This window comes from Pelodiscus sinensis, chromosome 9 (genome assembly GCF_052426305.1).
Source record: "Pelodiscus sinensis isolate ZL-2025 chromosome 9, ASM5242630v1, whole genome shotgun sequence".
NCBI classification, from domain to species: domain Eukaryota; kingdom Metazoa; phylum Chordata; order Testudines; family Trionychidae; genus Pelodiscus; species Pelodiscus sinensis.
This window is the reverse complement of record NC_143060.1, coordinates 65,451,107-65,469,194: the sequence shown is the minus strand read 5'-3', so window position 1 is coordinate 65,469,194 and position 18,088 is coordinate 65,451,107. Positions and strand designations below refer to the sequence as shown.

The 18,088-nt window shown below is 51.6% G+C and overlaps 1 protein-coding gene across 1 annotated transcript in view; it reads left to right on the top strand.

The window, feature by feature from the left end:
• LMX1A (LIM homeobox transcription factor 1 alpha) overlaps positions 1 to 5,711 on the top strand; it is a 78,678-nt gene extending 72,967 nt beyond the window's left edge. The window contains exons 6-9 of the mRNA XM_075937146.2: positions 323 to 400; positions 530 to 599; positions 1,768 to 1,938; positions 3,223 to 5,711. Coding sequence (XP_075793261.1) covers positions 323 to 400; positions 530 to 599; positions 1,768 to 1,938; positions 3,223 to 3,383 — 480 coding nt within the window. The 3' untranslated portion in view covers positions 3,384 to 5,711. The remainder of the gene's footprint in view (positions 1 to 322; positions 401 to 529; positions 600 to 1,767; positions 1,939 to 3,222) is intronic.
• Positions 5,712 to 18,088: the final 12,377 nt, after the last annotated feature.

Genomic DNA, 18,088 nt, shown 5'->3' with positions numbered 1-18,088 from the left:
TCAAAGTGAGGGGAGACTGTGGGGAGGCAGAGAAGATGAGCTCTGGGAAACAAGGGCTTCATATGGCAGCTTGGGGCTCCCCCTCTGTCTGGCCAGTGTGAGTTCACGGGCTGCCAGGCAAAAGCCTTTGCCCCCAAGGGATGGGGCAGGCCAGGGCGCTGGGTCCCTGACATGGCTCCAGGGAGTAGGAAAGCTGGAGCCAAGCGTGGGTGGCTGCCGGGCCTCCGGGGGGCTGGGTGAACCGGGGGCTCCCTGACGTCCCGGCTCGCCCGCCACGCCGTGCCGGGTTGCTGAGATGAAGCCGCTGTGTCGTTTGTCCCAGGTGCGAGAGACGCTGGCCGCCGAGACGGGGCTGAGCGTGCGGGTGGTGCAGGTCTGGTTCCAGAATCAGCGGGCCAAGGTAGGTGAGGTGGGGACGGGCCACGGGGACCAGGAGCTCCCTTGGTTCCGATGCCAGAGCTTTGCTCCGAGGGCCTGCTCCCTAGAGCCACTGATTCCAACCCCCTGCCTCCCCTTCCTTCCTGAGCAGATGAAGAAACTGGCCAGGAGGCAGCAGCAGCAGCAGCAAGATCAGCAAAACACCCAGCGGCTCAGCTCAGGTACCGCCCGCCGCCTCCTAACCCCCTTGCGGCACGAGACCCTTCCCCGTCCTCTGCGGCACTGAGCCACCTTCTGCTGTCTGCGTCCCCCATGACCTGTCCTAGATACCGGACTCCCAACCTTCCAGCCAGGCTCCCCCATTCTACTACAAGACGGGCCCCTACTGCAGTCCCTAACTTGACAGCATCCCATCATCTCTGCCCAGGGCCCCCCCAACACTGGTTGCATGTTACCCCCAAATCCACTAGCCTGTTGTGGACTGTCCTGCCTGGGGGGAGAGGGCTGTATGTCCACTCCTTAGACTGGAGTGCTGAAAATGTTACCGTCCATCGTAAGATAACCCCTCAGCACTGAGACCACAGCAAGGGAGAGTGACGTGCGACCTTAGCAAACAGCCAGTTGGCTTGTAGCTTCTGCAGAAGGGGCCCTGCCAAAGGGCCCAGGATCAGGCCCACCTCCTGCTGACATGGTTCCATCCGGGTTACAATAAGATGAACAGCTCGCTTAGAAGCCCAGCCATAGCATGTGACTCCATAATTTCCTGCAGCAGTGAGTTCCGCTGGTGGTTCGCATGCTGGGTGAAGCAGCGTTTCTTTTTTGTGCACCGCTTACGGCATAAGGGCGAGGGGCCAGAGATGGGGCGAGGAAGCAGCTGCTGCCAGGGAGGGAGAGGGTCTCGTTTCTGCTAAGACCCCTTGGTGCTGCTCTGCGAGTGGAAAGGAGCCTGAAAGGGAACTGGAATGACCTCTTGGCCAGTGGAGACCTAGCGGAAGGTCCACCGGTCCTGCTCTCCCACCCTGAGCAAGGGACAGGGGAGTTGGGACCCGTGTGTAGGATGGGCTGCCCCGTGGTGGGAGACACGGCCCAATCACACGGCTCTGTGTCTGTTCTTGGCATCCCAAGGCCCAGAGGGAGTCCTGGGAAGCCGAGGGTCAGTCAGCGCAGCCCCGAGCAGGCTCTAGCATACGCTGCAGGCCACGGTGCTCCCGGATGGCCCCAGAATCCAGGGGCTAGAAGGGTCCCCGTTTCTGCAGGGAAGGAGGGATGAAGCAGCACGGAGGGATGCCGATTCTGTCCCAAGAGGGCCAGGCGCTCGGGTGACGGGGCAGGAATGGGGGGAACTAGAGCAGCATTGGGCTCTGACGTTGCTTCTCCCTTGTCTTGCAGCTCAGGCAAACAGTGGTGGGAGCGCTGGCCTGGAGGGGCTCCTGAACCCATACACCACGCTGCCCCCCCCGCAGCAGCTGCTGGCTATTGAGCAGGGCGCGTACAGCTCGGACCCCTTCCGGCAAGGCCTCACCCCGCCCCAGATGCCAGGAGATCACATGCACCCCTATGGTACGCGCCACAGAGGCCTGCTTTCCACCTGCCCGAGCCGGCCCAGAATGGAGAGGCCCCTCCCGACTTGCACATACACACACACAAGGTGCATGTCTGCACACACATGTGAATGTGTGTGTGCATGTGTGAATGTGTGTGCATGCCTGTGTGTGTGTACTTGTGCGTGCACATGTGTGCACACATGTGAATGTCTTCGTGTGTGTGCACATGTGTATGCACATGAGTGTATCTGCATGTGTGTGCATATGTGTGTGCACATGTGTGTGCACGCACATATTGTGTGTGCGTATGGGTGTGTGCGCATGCACACGTGTGCGCGCATGCACACGTGTGCATGCGTGGATGTGTGCTTGTGCGTGCACCTGTGTGTGTGTGTGTGTGTGTGTGTGTTTGCGTGCACGCACGCATGTGGATGTGTTTGCATGGGTGCGGGGATGTGTGTGCATGCAAGTGTGTGCGCACATTGTGTTCACGTGTGTGCGTGCACGTGTGTGAGCGAGCATGCACTTGGATGGGATACCAACTCCCCTTATAGTGACTGGTGTCCACGGCTAATGGTGATTCACACTGAGCTGAGCGCAGGCCTTGTGTTACGGAGCAGACAGATCTATTCTGCTGAGGGAGTTGGGCAGCCGCTGCTCTTCCGCCCTGCCCAGCCAGCTTCCTTCCCGACACGCCGCAGAGCACCCTCGCAGGGAACAGGGCAGGCCGGCACGGTCTGAATCCAAAGTCCTGCTTAGGTGCCACAGCTCCGCACGTCGCTGCCACAGCCTGAGTTGTGGAATAGTGTGAGGCCCAGCGTGCACGAGGCAGTCCTAGACCAGCGCTGGGTTACAGCACGGGCCACGTAGGTGACGTCTGCAGCCAAACGTGTGCTGGCTGCAATCTGCGTTCGGCAGGAGGGGGCTGGCTCAGAGGCCCAGGAGCACTGGGGTTCTCTTCTCCTTGCTCACTTTTTATTTATAAAATCCTCTTGCATCACACTCACAAGACAGAGCGAGCGGAGTGTGGCCTTGAGGGACCTATCAGAGCTGTGTACATGGCGGGCCATATGCCTCCCATGATGTAGGCCAAGCGACAGTGTCGGTCCGTGCCTCAGTTTCCCCTTTGTAAAGTAGAGGCAGCATCTCTCTCATGGGGGGTCACACAGACTGCCTAAGCCCTCTGCCTCTGCACAGTTGTCCTGGGAAGGGCCAGAGAGACAGTGGCACAGCAAAGCACACCGCGAGGGCTGTCCCTCCCCAGTCACACCTCACCTTCCGTTGTCTGCCTCACTTTCAGGCGCCGAGCCCCTTTTCCACGACATGGATAGTGACGATACCTCCCTTAGCAACCTGGGCGACTGTTTCCTGGCGCCGTCAGAAGCTGGGCCGCTGCAGCCAAGACTGGGAAACCCCATTGACCATCTGTACTCCATGCAGAACGCCTATTTCACTTCATGAGCCTTCGTCCTGTCGCCCGGCCAGGCTCGGGTGCTTTGACATTACCGGTGAAACTCACTGCAGCTCTGGGCCTGGGCTTGTGTCATGGGAATGCTGTCAGACACTGTTTTATAGCTCAGTATTTTCAAGGACTGACTAAGTTATGAATCACATAGTGTAATGTTTCTATTAGCATCCTAGTAGTAGACACCACGTATTTATTATAGCTGGCCTGCATTTCTCAACTTGAAATTTCAACGGGGAAAAAAACATGGTTCTACATTTCTATTAAATGTTGCCATTCCCCCACTCCCCCCATCCAGCTATACAAAGGGCTGATTAAAAACAATGATTCGTGTCTTTATTTTTATCTTGAAATGCAGACGAAATTGGGGTGGGGAATGAAAAAAACGGGGCACAATTGGTGCAAAGATTTCATAATTCCATCCTCCCCTTGTGATTGACTGGGATTTATTTCAGCCACGCCCTGCGATATCCAAGCCACTCAAGATGTCATAGGGCATGACCTTCTGGCCTTCCGTTCTATGAACACACGATTTCAGGTCTCCTGCAGACATGGTCAGAGATGTCCCGTTTTGGCAAGATTTGAAAACGCGATGGGAAAAAACGTGGAAATGGTCACCGTATTTTTTTTCCTGTTTCTCTCTCTTGATAAAACCAGGGACTTTTAATATAGACATTCTCATACAAGTATAGACAGCTAGGAACTCCTAATCTCTCTCGCTAACGGGGAAACTCCAGGCAAGAGGTAGGTATGTTTCCATGTGTGCGTGTGGGGGGGTGTAAGTATGTCTGTACTCCACAGATGCACGTGCCATAGAAAATCAACAAAGTTTATTCCTAATTCTATCAGAAATGTACTGTACAGCAAAAGTAACTTTATTTTCAGCGTGAACCGTATTTAAGGAAATGCTCGATGCACTTAAGTTATAAGAGACTGATTGACTTTTATAAAGGTTATGTTTAGTTTGCAAAAGCCCTCCGGCATGGGGAAGGAACATTTGCTTCGGTGAAGGCGAGAGCTCCTTGGTGCGTTCAGATTGGCTCGGTGGCTTTTAAAGGCCGGTTATAATCCAAAGAGCATCCGTGTCAGCCACCAGAATCTGATCTTGCTCCACTGAAGTCAAAGGCATGGACATCAATGGGGTAGGATCAAGTCCCCTCGAGTCTTCAAAGTCCAGCTGACCACCTTGGGAGATTTCCATCCCTGACCCCGGTAAAGTGCTAGGAGCGTGAACACGTTTCCCCCACGCATCACCAGCAAGCGGTTTAGCTCTAGACGCCTGCAGATGCGGTGACCAGCACGGGCTCCTCAGTCTCCAAATACGGACCTGACCCAAAGCCCAGTAAAGCCAATGGAAAACCTCCCATTGGGATCGCTGTGTGTTGAACCCGGTCCTGGGAGGAGTTTTTCCATGATCCTGGAGTAGGCAGATCCTGGTGTGACCATTAATAGAGGCTGGATTTGCCCCGGGGCCAGCCCTGACTAGCTATGGTGCAATGGCAGAATATAGGGGCCAGGAAATTACAGCTTCATAGCTATGCATTAGTGCTGGAACTGGGGGGGAGGCTGCTGCACCCCCTGGATTGACGTGGGTTCCATTATAGCCAAGGTTTCCAGCTCCCCGCAGCCAACCTAACTCATGTACGTGGATAGAAGAAATCATCTGCTGACCTAGCTATTGCCTCTCCTGACGGCACGTTGGGAGTCCCCGCTCCTGCTGGCGTAGTTAGCAGCTACACGGCACCATGGTAGCGTTTTAAGGGGCGACAAGCCCTTACGTGCTGCTGCTGAGCACAGATGACTTTTCCAGGACCCTGGCAGGCAGCGTGCGGGCCACACTTCGGGTTTGTTCATGCGACCAGCTGGGGCGTGACTCTACCCTGTGCTAGCCGTGTGGGCGGAGGTGGGCATGCGTGCTTTGCTCCCGTTGCAAAGCAGAGTAGCTCACCGGGTACTGCAGAACGCTGAGTGCTCGGGGCAGGGTGAGGTTGGGAAGGGCCGTCCACTTCCCACCCGCACGCTGCTCTGAAGCCGCGGGCACCTTGGCGGCGTTTTTCTCCGACTCGAGCCCTGCGCGGAGGCGGGCGCAGCCCCATCCTTCTCCTGGTAGCGTTTCTGTGTTGTGTAATCGTGTGCTGTTGTCCTGGATGCATTATGCAAACCGCAACATGTAGGGGAACGAAAGGAACGGTGGCGCGGTTGTGTCCGGCGAGGGGCCGTGGGAAAGATCTGACACCAACTTTAATGGAGGGGGGGAAAAAACTGTGCTAGAAGCTGACACACCCCCGGAAGTGACGTACTAAGATTGAATTAAAAATCTCTGCAAAGCGCCTGGTCTCTTTGTGTGTGTGACATGGCCTGTTTCCTCTGCCGTTAGCAGAAGGTCTCTCGGGGGCTCACCATTCACCATAGGCCCCTCTTCTGCTCTGCCCAGCTGGGGCTCCCTGTGGATGGGACTTCCCGGCCACTGCTGGCCCCACTGCTACTGGTCCAGACTGGGACTCCCAGCTGCCGGACTCCCAGCCGGATCCCGCTCCTGGCTGGACCACAGAAGTTGCTGGACCACAGAGCCCTGGATTTAGGAGGGTCAAGCGGTATTATTTTTTAACAACGAGGGCTCTATTACAGTAAGGCTAGACTGGGAGGGGGAGGGGGAGTTGGGATACCGGAGATGTCCCAGAAAACCTCTGCCACGTCCAGGGAACACGTTTGCTCTTCCGCTTTTCTTTGCAGAAGAGCAAATGCGCTCTTTCAGAAGCCCCTGTATTCCTCATTCCCCGAGGATGAAGGGAGCTTTCGAAAGAGGGGGTTTTCTGACATTTGGCCCAGTCTAGATGGGCCAAATGTCGGAAAAGCCTCTTCCGATAAAAGTATCGGAGATTTTGCGTAGCTTTTTCCGACAAACAGATGGGCTGGGTCTAGAACGGCCAGTTTTTCCGGAAAATCAGCCGCTTTTCCGGAAAAACTTGCCAGCTGTCTATACTGGCCGCTTGAATTTCCGCAAAAGCACTGACTTCCTACTGTAAGAAATCAGTGCTTCTTGCGGAAATACTATGCTGCTCCCGTTCAGGCAAAAGTCCCTTTTGCGCAAAAGGGCCAGTGTAGACAGCTCAGATTTGTTTTCCACAAAAAAAGCCCCGATGGCGAAAATGGCGATTGGGGCTTTTTTGCGGAAAAGCGCGTCTAGATTGGCATAGATCAGGGGTGTCCAAACTTTTTTCAAAGAGGGCCAGATTTGATGAAGTGAACATGCGTGAGGGCCGACCATTTTGCCTGACATTCTTTGAACCATTAAAATTAAATGCAAATTAACTATTTTATGCAAAGTTTATTGCGAACGGCACACTTTTCATTTCGTCACATGGATGACAAATCTAAACAGGTGTTAAATCACTCTGCCTTTCAGATCTGAAGGCCAGATGAAAAAAAAATCCAGGAAGCTGAAATATACGTCAGGAACATTGTAAAGTACATTACATATGATTGGTAATAAAGGTTGTCTGTCAACTTTTAAGTTCAAAAAATATGAACAGGAACATAACACCAAGTATACATGTTGTGTCCAAATATATTTATAACTGATTTAGACCAACTGACATTAACTGAGATTTTACAATGTATTCATCTCAATACATATGAGCTGTGTCTACACTGGCATGAATTTCCGGAACTGCTTAAAACGGAATACTATTCCGTTTTCAGTTTTTCCGGAAAAGGAGCATCTACATTGGCAGGCTGCTTTTCCGGAAAAGCCCTTTTTCTGGAAAAGCGTCTGTGGCCAATGCAGACGCGCTTTTCCGGAAAAGAGCCTCGATCTCCATTTTCGTGATCGGGGCTTTTTTCCAGAAAAGACTACTGGGCTGTCTACACTGGCCCTTTTCCGGAACAGTGTTCCGGAATAAGGACTTATGCCCGAGCGGGAGCAGAATAGTTTTTTTGGAATAGCGGCTGATTTTGTACAGTAGAGTGTTCCGGAAATTCAAGGGCCAGAGTAGACAGCTCGTAGCTTATTACGGAAAAGCGGCTGATTTTCCGGAATAAGTGGCCCAGTGTAGACACAGCCATGGATTCGTTGGGGGCCACAAAAGATAGATATTGCCAAATTACCTGTGGGGCCGTATTAAACCAGAACATGGGCTGCAATTGGCCCGTGGGCCGGACTTTGGACATAGATGCTTTTGTGGAAAAGCGTCCGTGCCAATCTAGACGCTCTGTTCCGAAAATGCTTTGAATGGAAAACTTTTCCGTTAAAAGCATTTCCGGAAACTCATGCCAGTCTAGATGCAGCCATGTAATCTAGCTGTACCCTTAGGGAAATAGCCACACACAATAGAGAAGCCACCGAAAGTCCATGGCTGCCTCCCACTCAGAAATAAATCCGTCACTGCTTTGGGGTTGGAAAATCCCACTAAATAACATTTCAACATCAGAGGGTTGTGATTAGACCGGACAAAATGCTGGGGGATCCCTGCCGAGGCTGAGGGAAGGTGGTAGACAAAAAGAAATTTAAGCATACGGAGTTTCCGCCTCTCTGGGGATGCTCTAAACTTGCTCCACTGCAGGCCCTGTGTTTGCTCACTTTATGAGGCCTGAGCCAGAGGCTTTCGCCATCGGTGGGAATTTTTCCTTTCACGTCTTTGGGCTTCGGAGCAGGTCCCTCTGCCACTGGCTTTTGGCAACCATTCACGGAAGCACTTTGCACAATTCACTGTTAGGCACGCGAGCTGCTTTCAACAAAAATCCCGAACATGGCAAACTTGGTTGAGCAAAAACAAACAAACAAAAAAACTGAGAGACCAAAGAAGTTGTTGAGCAAAAAAAAAAAAAAAATCACTGTGCCTTTAAATAGCCCCACGCTCCTCACACCCCTGCCCCTACCAGACGCAGCAGGGGAAACTGTCCCCGTCGGGCTACCGGCAGAGGGAAACAGGAAATACAAAACATTTCACATGTCCGGTATTTTCTGGGTTTTTTTACCAGATGGGGGACCCGAATACCACACTGTCCGAGCAAACACCAGACACTTGGCAACCCTATTCACTGTTTCCCACAGCGGCTCTGTGGTCACCCGCCCCTCAGTCCCAGCTTTATACCAAAATCCCCACACGCCTCGCTTGCATGTAGGCAGCCCATTGGCTAGCTGTCCTTGAGCGCAAGCCCTGGCTGGTCCTGCCTTTAATTCTGGCATTTGATTTCAAAACAGACACGCGCAGCAGGATTGTGTCTAACAAAGCCCAGACCCCTTTCCCCTCGCTCTCCCCCCCCCCCCCCCGTTCTTGGCCTGTTACATGTGGAGTTAACAGACCAGCTGTCTGCGGCCGGTGGCAGGACTGCAGGTCACGCGACAGGTTATTCCGCACCCTGCACTGATAGGATCTGGACCACAGGTGAATGCTGTCAGCCCTGCCAGGCGCACCAGGGAGGTTTTCATGCAAGCAAGGTCGCAGGAGGACTTTCCAGCCATGCCTATGTCTGAATTTGCTGCCTGCATAGCTGCCTGGGGGGAGGGGGGAGGGATGGAGGCAGTGGGGACAGAAGCACAGAGGTGGAGGAAGTCGGGGATAGGATTTTTGGGGGGATGGAGGCAGTGGGAACAGAAGCACAGAGGTGGAGGAAGTCAGGGGTAGAAATTTCAATCCCACCTCCTGTGGAAGATTTAAATGGTGCTTCAGATTTATAGCAGGGGAATTTCACTCTGGGTGCTGAAGTAAGAGCCCGACCCCCACAGAGCAGCTGGTGAGGATTAGGTCAGACTGAAGTGACACAGATAAATGGGGAAACCTGCCCCTGTCCCCTCCTAATCTCAAGCCTGAAGCTCACACTGACCCGTTTCCCTTGTTTCCAGACCCCTCTTAACGGGACATCCGTGGGAATTAGAGGCCTCCGCACCTTTGAAGAGCTAGGCCTTGCCTCCAGCCACCTCGAAGCAACCAAGTGTTGCAAACCGCGGAGGTGTGGCCGGCTGGGATCTTAGCCCACACAGCTGGGTACCTCAGGACTTCAAGGGGTTCACTAATCGTGGCTGGAAGGAGCTAGGGAACAATGGCCTAATAGGATTGCTTCAAGAGGCCGGAATGAAAGGAATCCGGCCGGAGGCAATAAGGATCAAAACCCCTTCAGATCTCTGAAAAGGCCAGGTAAAAGACACTGGTCGCTAGCGGCCAACGCTGAGAGGCAGCTGTGTCTCGGGCAAAACGCCCGTTGTTCCCAGCTGGAGTTGTACCTCAGGCAGGCGTCTTCAACAAGGCCGGGAAACCTGCCTGAAATTCAGGGGGTGCCAGGCCTCCTTTGACAGGGCTAGGGTGGCTCCCAGATCTGGCCATACAAATATGGAAACTTCTGAGGTGGGTTGGCTCCTGGCTGTATCAAGGTATGTCAAAGCGTACGCCCCGTGAATGATAGTTCTCTGTGCGACAGCGGTGCCCTTCGGGGTGTGGAGGACACGGCGAGCCCTGGAGTGCAGCGAAACTAAGGTTTCTAAAATCCGTCCTCCACCAAAAATGATGTCCAGGCGTGTGGCACATCGTTCCTGGGCCGCCTTCGGAGAGAGCGTGCGGAAGAGCCCCGGATATCGCCAGCTGCCCCCGAAAGGGCCTTGCTCAAGGGATGAGATGTCTGACGAGCTCAACTCTTTCGCCCTGGTTGCAGCGCCGTAGCCATGACAACCCAGGTCCGGAGTACCTCACTCAAGCTTTGTGGAGCGCACGTTGTCCCTGTGAATTTCCAGGCCCCTCACAGATAGGTGCTGTGACACTCAGCCTCATAACATGCTTTGTGGATGCCTTTGTGTCCCTTTGCGGATGCCACCACTATGTCTACACTGGAAAAGCCGCCGCCGCCTGGCTGTAATGTAGACACTGAGGCTGTGTCTAGACTGGCAAGTTTTTCCACAAAATCAGATGATTTTGCGGAAAAACTTGCCAGCTGTCTACACTGGCCACTTGATTTCCGCAAGACTACTGATGATCTCATGTAAGATCGTCAGTGTTCTTGCGGAAATACTGTGCTGCTCCCGTTCGGGCAAAAGCCCTCTTGCGCAAATCATTTGCGCAAGAGGGCCAGTGTAAACAACACAGTACTGTTTTCCACAAAAAAGCCCCGATCACGAAAATGGCGATTGGGGCTTTTTTTTTGCGGAAAACGGCGTCTAGATTGGCCACGGACGCTTTTCCGCAAAAAAGTGCTTTTGCGGAAAAGCATCCTGCCAACCTAGACGCACTTTTCCGAAAATGCTTTTCACGGAAAACTTTTCCGTGAAAAGCATTTTTGGAAAATCATGCCAGTGTAGACGTAGCCTGAGGGTTTGGCTACACTTGAAACTACAGATTAATGGCTGTGTCCCTGAAGTGATTCAGTGTAGACAGACGGGGTTGTCCTATTGGCGTAGTTAATTCACTCCCCCAAGAAATGGGAGCTAGGGAAAACTATTTTTGATAGCCTAGCGTTGTCTACAGCATAGGTTGACATTTTCCACAGCACGTGACCTTTTCCACCGCTGTCAGCGATGAAATGAACACCAATGTTGCACTGTATCCAGCCCTCCGTGACTGCCCTTTTGACTGTGAAATTGTTCTGCACCTTGGATTTGTGCAGAACCTCTTCAGGGACTGAACACATCAAAAGCGTCAGGAGAAATCCTTCCATTTAGCACGGGGCTAATAAGGGAGAACAACCAAGAAGCAGTCCGTTCCATGACCTGTTCAACAAACTGGCTTCAGCCTAGAGAAACCAGTTTGAGCCGTTGGGCTGTAACTAAGCAACAGATTTTGCGGCAGGTTGACAGCTCCGTGGCAGCTCCGTGGCTCTTTGTGGGAAGGGCATCTTTACTGGGACTCCAGTTCTCCTGGAAGGCCGTCAAGCCTGGACCTACTGCAACACAGGTCCTGGCTTAGCAGCTCACCAGCCATGTTTTTAGTGCCCTTTCGCGTTACATGCATGTGTTTCTGAGTGCGGGCCATTTCCTGCTCGGCTCGCTGCTGAATCCTCGCCAGGGAGTTGGGCGTGTCGCCCTTGTTCTGAGAGCGGCGGCTTGAAATGCTTGAAATTTCTCGTCACACCTTTTTTTCTCGTCAAAAATATTTTCATCACAATGTTTTCATGTGGGTCAGACACCTCCCAGTCTTTTCTCTGAAAACAAGACCTCAAAGATTGCATGTTTTTCCTGATGACATGTTGCGTGTTCCCGATTTGTTTTGTTTTTCAGAAACCAGAAATGTGTCCAGAAACCCAATGTCTTTTTCCCACAGAGTTTTCAAAAAGGGTCTCGTTGGTTTAGGTTATTTTGACAACACTCAACACTCTCGCAGAACTTTTTTTTTTTTTAAAGAAAAGTTTCCACCCAAATAGCATTTTTCAGCCAGCTCTCTTGAGCTATAAAGCAAGGTGAATTGATGACAGAATGATTCAAAGGGACAGATTCCCAGCTGGTATAAATTAGTGTCCATTGATTTCGGCAAAGCTGGCAGTTTCTTGGAGTGTAATACACACAGGCAGTTTATGTTTAACATCAGTAGCAGTCTTTCGTGTAAGCTGGGTGCTTGTGCGGCCACTCAGAAGAGATTCCATTACCACTCAGCCAATTAGCAGGGCACCCACAGCTAGGTTTGTGTTTCTACTGGTGGTGCACATGCACACATGCCTTGGTGCGCATACAATTATTCCGCACGTTGATGGAAAAAATCCACACATGATGGAAAAGTTTAGAGGCGCATTGGTCGGTAGCACAAGCTGGTTCCTCCTGCCTTCCCATGAATGTGCCTTAGTTACTGAGCATGTGGCCTGGGACTGTTCACGAGAGTACATCTACACTGCTATAAAAGACGCGGCTAGTCTGGGTCAGCTGTGGCTGCGGGGGGGGGGGGGGGGTCCTCCTTCATCGTGGGGTCCCAAAGCTCAGGTTTGAGCCGGCACCTGAACGGTTACACAATGGTTTTTAGCACCTTCCCCCGAGCCCAAGTCAGCTGAACCAGGTGCGTGTGGGTGTTTAATGGAAGTGGAGACGTACCCTACATGGCCAAGGAGCACCAGTCCCTTGTCTCCTAAGCCATGACCTCAAGCCCGTGTCCTTGGCCTAGCTGAGCTGTCAGGTGACTGATAACTGTCAGCCCGGATCGCTATCAGCCCTCTTACCAGGCACGTACCAGATCTCAACGTCCCTCTAGCCAATACTGTTCTCCTGAGCTGCAAGGTCATAGGGCAACCTCAGCATGGACTGGACCTTTTGGGGGCTCACCTAGGACAACTTGTTCAACAAGGATAAGAGCAGAGTCCTTGGGACGGAAGAATCCCAAACTCTCCGACAGGCTGGGGACTGACGGGCTAGGATAGACAAGGCAGCTAAAAGAACCCTAGCCAAGGGTTCCATGGGGATCACAGTGGATGAGAAGCTGCATACGAGTCAACAAGGTGCCCTTGTAGCCAAGAAGGCTAATGGCGTAGTAGGGTGGGTTAGGAGGAGCATTGCCAGCAGATCCAGAGAAGTGAGTATTCCCCTTTATTCGGCTCTGGTGAGGCCACATCTGGAGTATTGTGTCCAGTTCTGGGCCCTACACTATGGAAAGGATGTGGACACATTGAAGAGGGCCCAGTGGAGGGCAACCAAAATGATTCGGGGGCTGGAGCACAGGACTCATGAGGAGAGGCTGAAGGATTTGGGTTTGTTTAGTCTGCAGAAGTGAAGAGTGAGGGGGGATTTGAGAGCAGCCTGCAACTCCCTGAAGGGAGGTTCCAAAGAGGATGGAGAGAGACTGTTCTGAGTAGTGACGGATGCAGAACAAGAAGCAATGGTCTCAAGTTGCAGTGGGGGAGGTCTAGGTTGGACATTAGGAAAAACTATTTCCCTAGGTGGGTGGGGAAGCACTGGGCTGGGTTCCCTAGGGAGGAGGTCGAAGCTCCATCCCTAGAGGTGTTGGCTGGGATGATTGAGTTGGGATTGGTCCTGCTTTGGGCAGGGGGCTGGACTTGATGACTCCTGAAATCTTTTCCAGCCCTAGGATTCTATGATAGGACGTCCACTTCCTTTTCTGCTCAGCCTGCTCCTTGCGCATTTAGCTCCTCGCTTCTCCTCTGCGCAGGACACACTGCCGCCTGCCACAGCACCTAGGAAAGGCACGGGGGGCTTGTCTAGGAGCCTCCTACAGAAAACAAGTCCTGCCTGTTTTACCCAACGCAAGGCCGCTGAAGGGGAAGGGACCGGGATGTGACCTTGGTGTAAGTCAGTGGGAACACTGCGTAAACAAAGACCCAGTGTAGGCAGAGTCTGCTCTGTGGCCAACCAGCGATGAAGGCCGAGATTACCTTTCAGCTGAGGCTACGGAGGAGATGCTATTGATAGGAAGGCCCTCGCGAGTTCTGAGTGACAGTATGTTAATTAACTTGCTCCCAGTGACGTGCTTCTGCAGGTGCGTGGCCAGACGACGGACGGAACAAGGCTGAAATAGAATCAACCAAAGTCAGGTGGAGCATGTGAGCTTCTGAGCAGGGAAAGTTCAGCACTGCGTGGTGCAGAAGCACATAATAACCGAGACAGGACTTCTGGAACAAATACACTCCAAATTACGGGGCAACCTCATCTGTTTGAAATCGAAATGAGGTAGATCCGTTGCGGCAGCGGCCCTAAGCCGACCCAAGCAGGGGAGAAAAGCAGCACTTTCCTAGTGGCACATTCAGGAACCGGGAGGTTAAATGCTTCCCAGTCATTTGGGGTCACCCATTGAAATGAATAGGTTGCAGGTTTAAAACAACCAAAAGGAAGGATTTCTTCACACAATGCACAGCCAACCTGTGGAACTCCCTGCTGGAGGATGTTGTGAAGGCCAAGACTATAACAGGGTTTGAAAAAGAGCTAGATAACACTCTTCCTCACGGGGATTTAAAATGAGTCCCGTTGAGTTTAGAGTGCTTCTGTCTGCTTCTCTCGCTCCTCTTTGGCAGCGGTTGAGGATCTGCAGCTATGCAATTTAAGAACATCGGCGCATCTTCTATGTTTTTCAAAATAGAAAAGAGCAAGGCTCCACGGTCTATTGGTTCTACATCTCATGTACAGCATGACCACTTGTGGAAGCCATGGGCCAGGCCCCATAAGCGTGATGTGAGACTCAAACTATAAGCTTTCCTGGATAGCAATCAATCATCTTTTAATGAGTTTTTTGTTTGGTTGGTTGGGTTTTTTTGGTGTGGGGTTTGTTTGGGGTTTTTCCCCCCTCTAGGTATGATCTAGCCCTAAAACGACTGATGGGAAGAATTTCCCAGTAAAGTCCTGTTGTGCTTCTTGTTTTTGCTGACACGGACTAACACAGCTCCCTCTCTGAAATATCTCATCCCGGTGATGCTTTTGGGAACACTCCTGTATTTTCGGGCACCTTTCATATCTTGCTCTTGCTGATGTCTGGCTTCTTGCATTCTTACATACAGAAGGCCGGAGGACCTTACACCCAGACTCGTCCCACTGAAATCAATGGGGCACACCCTCATCCCATTGACATCAGCAACAAAATTCCCAGGGACATCCGTGTGGCCAGGAAGGATTCCACCCACAGAGTCAGATCCTAGTTTGGAACAGTCAGGAAATCACAACCTGGCCTATGGAAACGCGACACATGAAGATGTGTCCTTCCCATGGCATTAAGAGTCCTTTCCCCTCACTTTCAGTCCCCGTGTGGGGCAAAGACCATAACGATGAACCCATTGAGTGTCATTAGAATTCTCTTTGGCCTATTTGCCCCTTGTCCATTAAACACCTTGTAGGTCTGAGTGTGTCTTTCTATTAAATAATAGCTCTAGGGACACATCTATACAGCCCACAATTTGATAGCTTAATTCAGATTTTGGCACAGTCTACACAACAGAAAGGCTGAGAAAGAGCCCTCTGCCTCCAACGTCCCTTACGCCTTGTAAAATGAGGGCTATAGGTGTTGGAGTAAGAAGTCCTCCAGCTCGGTATTATTTCGACAGTAGGTCGAAATAACTGCTTGTAGTGTAGACACAGACCATGTTATTTCAGAATAACGTCAGTGCCCTGTGTGCCTGGGTGCCCTGTGCTTTATTCCATCTTCTTCCTCCTCAGTGATAAAAGCCCCATCAAGCGGAGGCCCGAAACTTTTTAACAGCAAGCAAGCTTCATCAGGAAAATGGAATTATCCCTCAGTTAATTATTCCTGCAGTTTAACATATGTGTCTTTGATTTTCCCCCCCTCTTTCTTAGACTATCCACAACTGCCCTGCCCACTTCACCTCAGGCCCATAACGTTCAAGGCGTTACGAACTATTTACCTCAGTGTGTCGTTTATCTGCAATGAAAGGCTCCGCAGACAGATCCGTACAGTGACTTTGGAGCGAATGCCGAACTCAGCAAGTAAATCACTCCCCAATTAAGTCCTAATGAGTCTTTCTAAAGGTGTTTTGAGCCCCACAGGCCTCACAAAGCCCGCTGTGTATTGATTGAGGATGAAGAGTCTCATTTCGCTCCATCAACCCAGGGCCACCCTAGCTCAACCGCTCTCTGACCGGGCGCACTAGGCCGAGCCTGCCTTGATAACATCACTTTGCGTACAGTAGGCCCATTGTGTACGGGAAGGGCTCGGGTTACCTGGGAACAGCTCAGTGGGGGCTGAGGGCGAGCTGACAAGAACTGGGGAATGACTCAGTAAAAAAGGCATTAAAAGAGATTGGTTTTGAAATCCTATAGGAGTGTCCCTCTTGGGGGCTTCCCAACTCATCGGCCTGAGGGCAGTTCTGAAACGCTTGGCACGCCGAGGGAATTCGGAGAGTCCCTGGGGTTGGTTGGAGAGCGTTTTCCACGGGGATTTACAGCAGATTTGCCATATGGCACATCGCATCCAGAGGAGGTAGTCAGGTGTCCAAAAGGACCAAGACTAAGGTCCAAAAGTCATGTCACGTTCAGAACCACCACCACAGAGCGGCATCTTTCAGCCTAGGCTGGATTGGAAGTGGACTGGTACCGCCGGCCAGTTGCCTGGCAACGAAGCTATCCCTGTGATTGCAGTGTTGAAGGGCTGAATGGCACAGGCCGCAGCATTCACAACACACAAGTGCAAGGCATTATCACTCCAGACTCAGTGGCACAGGGGTTGTAGAACCATATCCTTTGCTGATGTGAGTGAAGAGGCTAGCTCCGGGTTCACTTCCTTGCTCCGCTACAGCCTTCCTTTGTGACCATGGCCAATCGCCTACCTGTGCTGTGCCTCAGTTTCCCCACCTTTAAAAAGCGATTCATGCCTAACCCACAGCGGCTTTGTAAGGAGCAACACTGTAGTGGCTAGCAAGCACGCAGATAGCAGGCTAACGGCAGCTGTTCCTACTCATTTACACGATCATTGCTCGCCTCCATGAATTTAACGACTGCTCTGCCACTCTGCTATTCAGTGCCTTTTGGGCTGGGACATTTTTCCCTATAAAGGACGAATCCTACTGAATTTGGTAACATCAAAACCAAGAGGGTCCTTCCGAGATGTTTAAAGTAATATCTAGAATTGAACAGAGCGCAAAGTCCTTTCTGCGCCGCTGTTTTGCGCTTTTCCTCAGAATTTTATTGCACAAGGGAAAATTCTCCATTCAGTTCTATGGGGTTGTTTGGAAGAAAACCTCCAGCAAGATTACCAGCCTCGATTAAATGCCCCAGGGGTTCTCCAACAGAAGTAGCATCGATCCTTTTTCTAAACAGGTGAAGGACTCTGGCAAGTCCATGGGAAAAAGCTCTTGAAAGGTACAAGTTGCAAAGAAAGGTGTGCCAAATGGAAACAAAGAGCCACTACTAAGACACAGAGGAGTTGAAGGTAGTATTCACAATGCCTCACTGTGTTTACAGATCTCTAGGGACCTGCTGGTCCTTCAGTAAAACCTTTGGGGGCAATGTTACGCTTCTCTTTGCGGAGGCAAGATAGGCATAAAAAGCTGCCGTGGGCATTACAGCCTCTTGCATCCAGGTTTTGCCATTGGTGTTGAACACATCATGGTGTTAACTGATGCGAGAGGCTGTACAAACACCTAGCGAGTGTCTGTCCCTATTCGGAGGAGCTTACTTTAAAAATGGATGGGGAGGAGAAACAGAAGCAGAGTACAGGCAGTCCCCGGGTTACATGGATCTGACTTACATAGGATCCCTACTTACAAACGGGGTGAGGCAACCCCGCACTAGCTGCGCCCCCCGCCCCCCAGCAGACCGCCGAGACACGCCGCGGTCCCGCCGCCCACGTCCTCCGCGGCTTTTCTCAGCAGACACCTCAGCTTGAGAATAAAGGACTGAGGGAAGTGAGGTGTGGGAGAATAAAACTGAGCTCTGGAGAAATGTTTGGCTCGAGTTTCCCCTACAATATATACCAGTTCCAACTTACATACAAATTCAACTTAAGAACAAACCTACAGTCCCTATCTTGTACGTAACCCGGGGACTTCCCGTACTCATTTTGAGTTTTGGTGCTGTCGACACAGCACGTATTTCAAAATCGAGCACTCTTCCTCGGACTTCCCTTACTCCTCATAGTCTGTGTCTAGATTACAAAAAAAAGTCGGAAAAAGATACCCAAATTGAGAACTGCAATATGCGTAGCTTTTTCCACTTTTATTCCAAAAGAGGCTTTTCCGACCATTGGGCCATCTACACTGGTCTAAATATCGGAAAAAAAGCTTCTTTTGGAATATTCCTCCTTCTTCATAGAACGAGGTTTACAGGGATGCCAAAAAA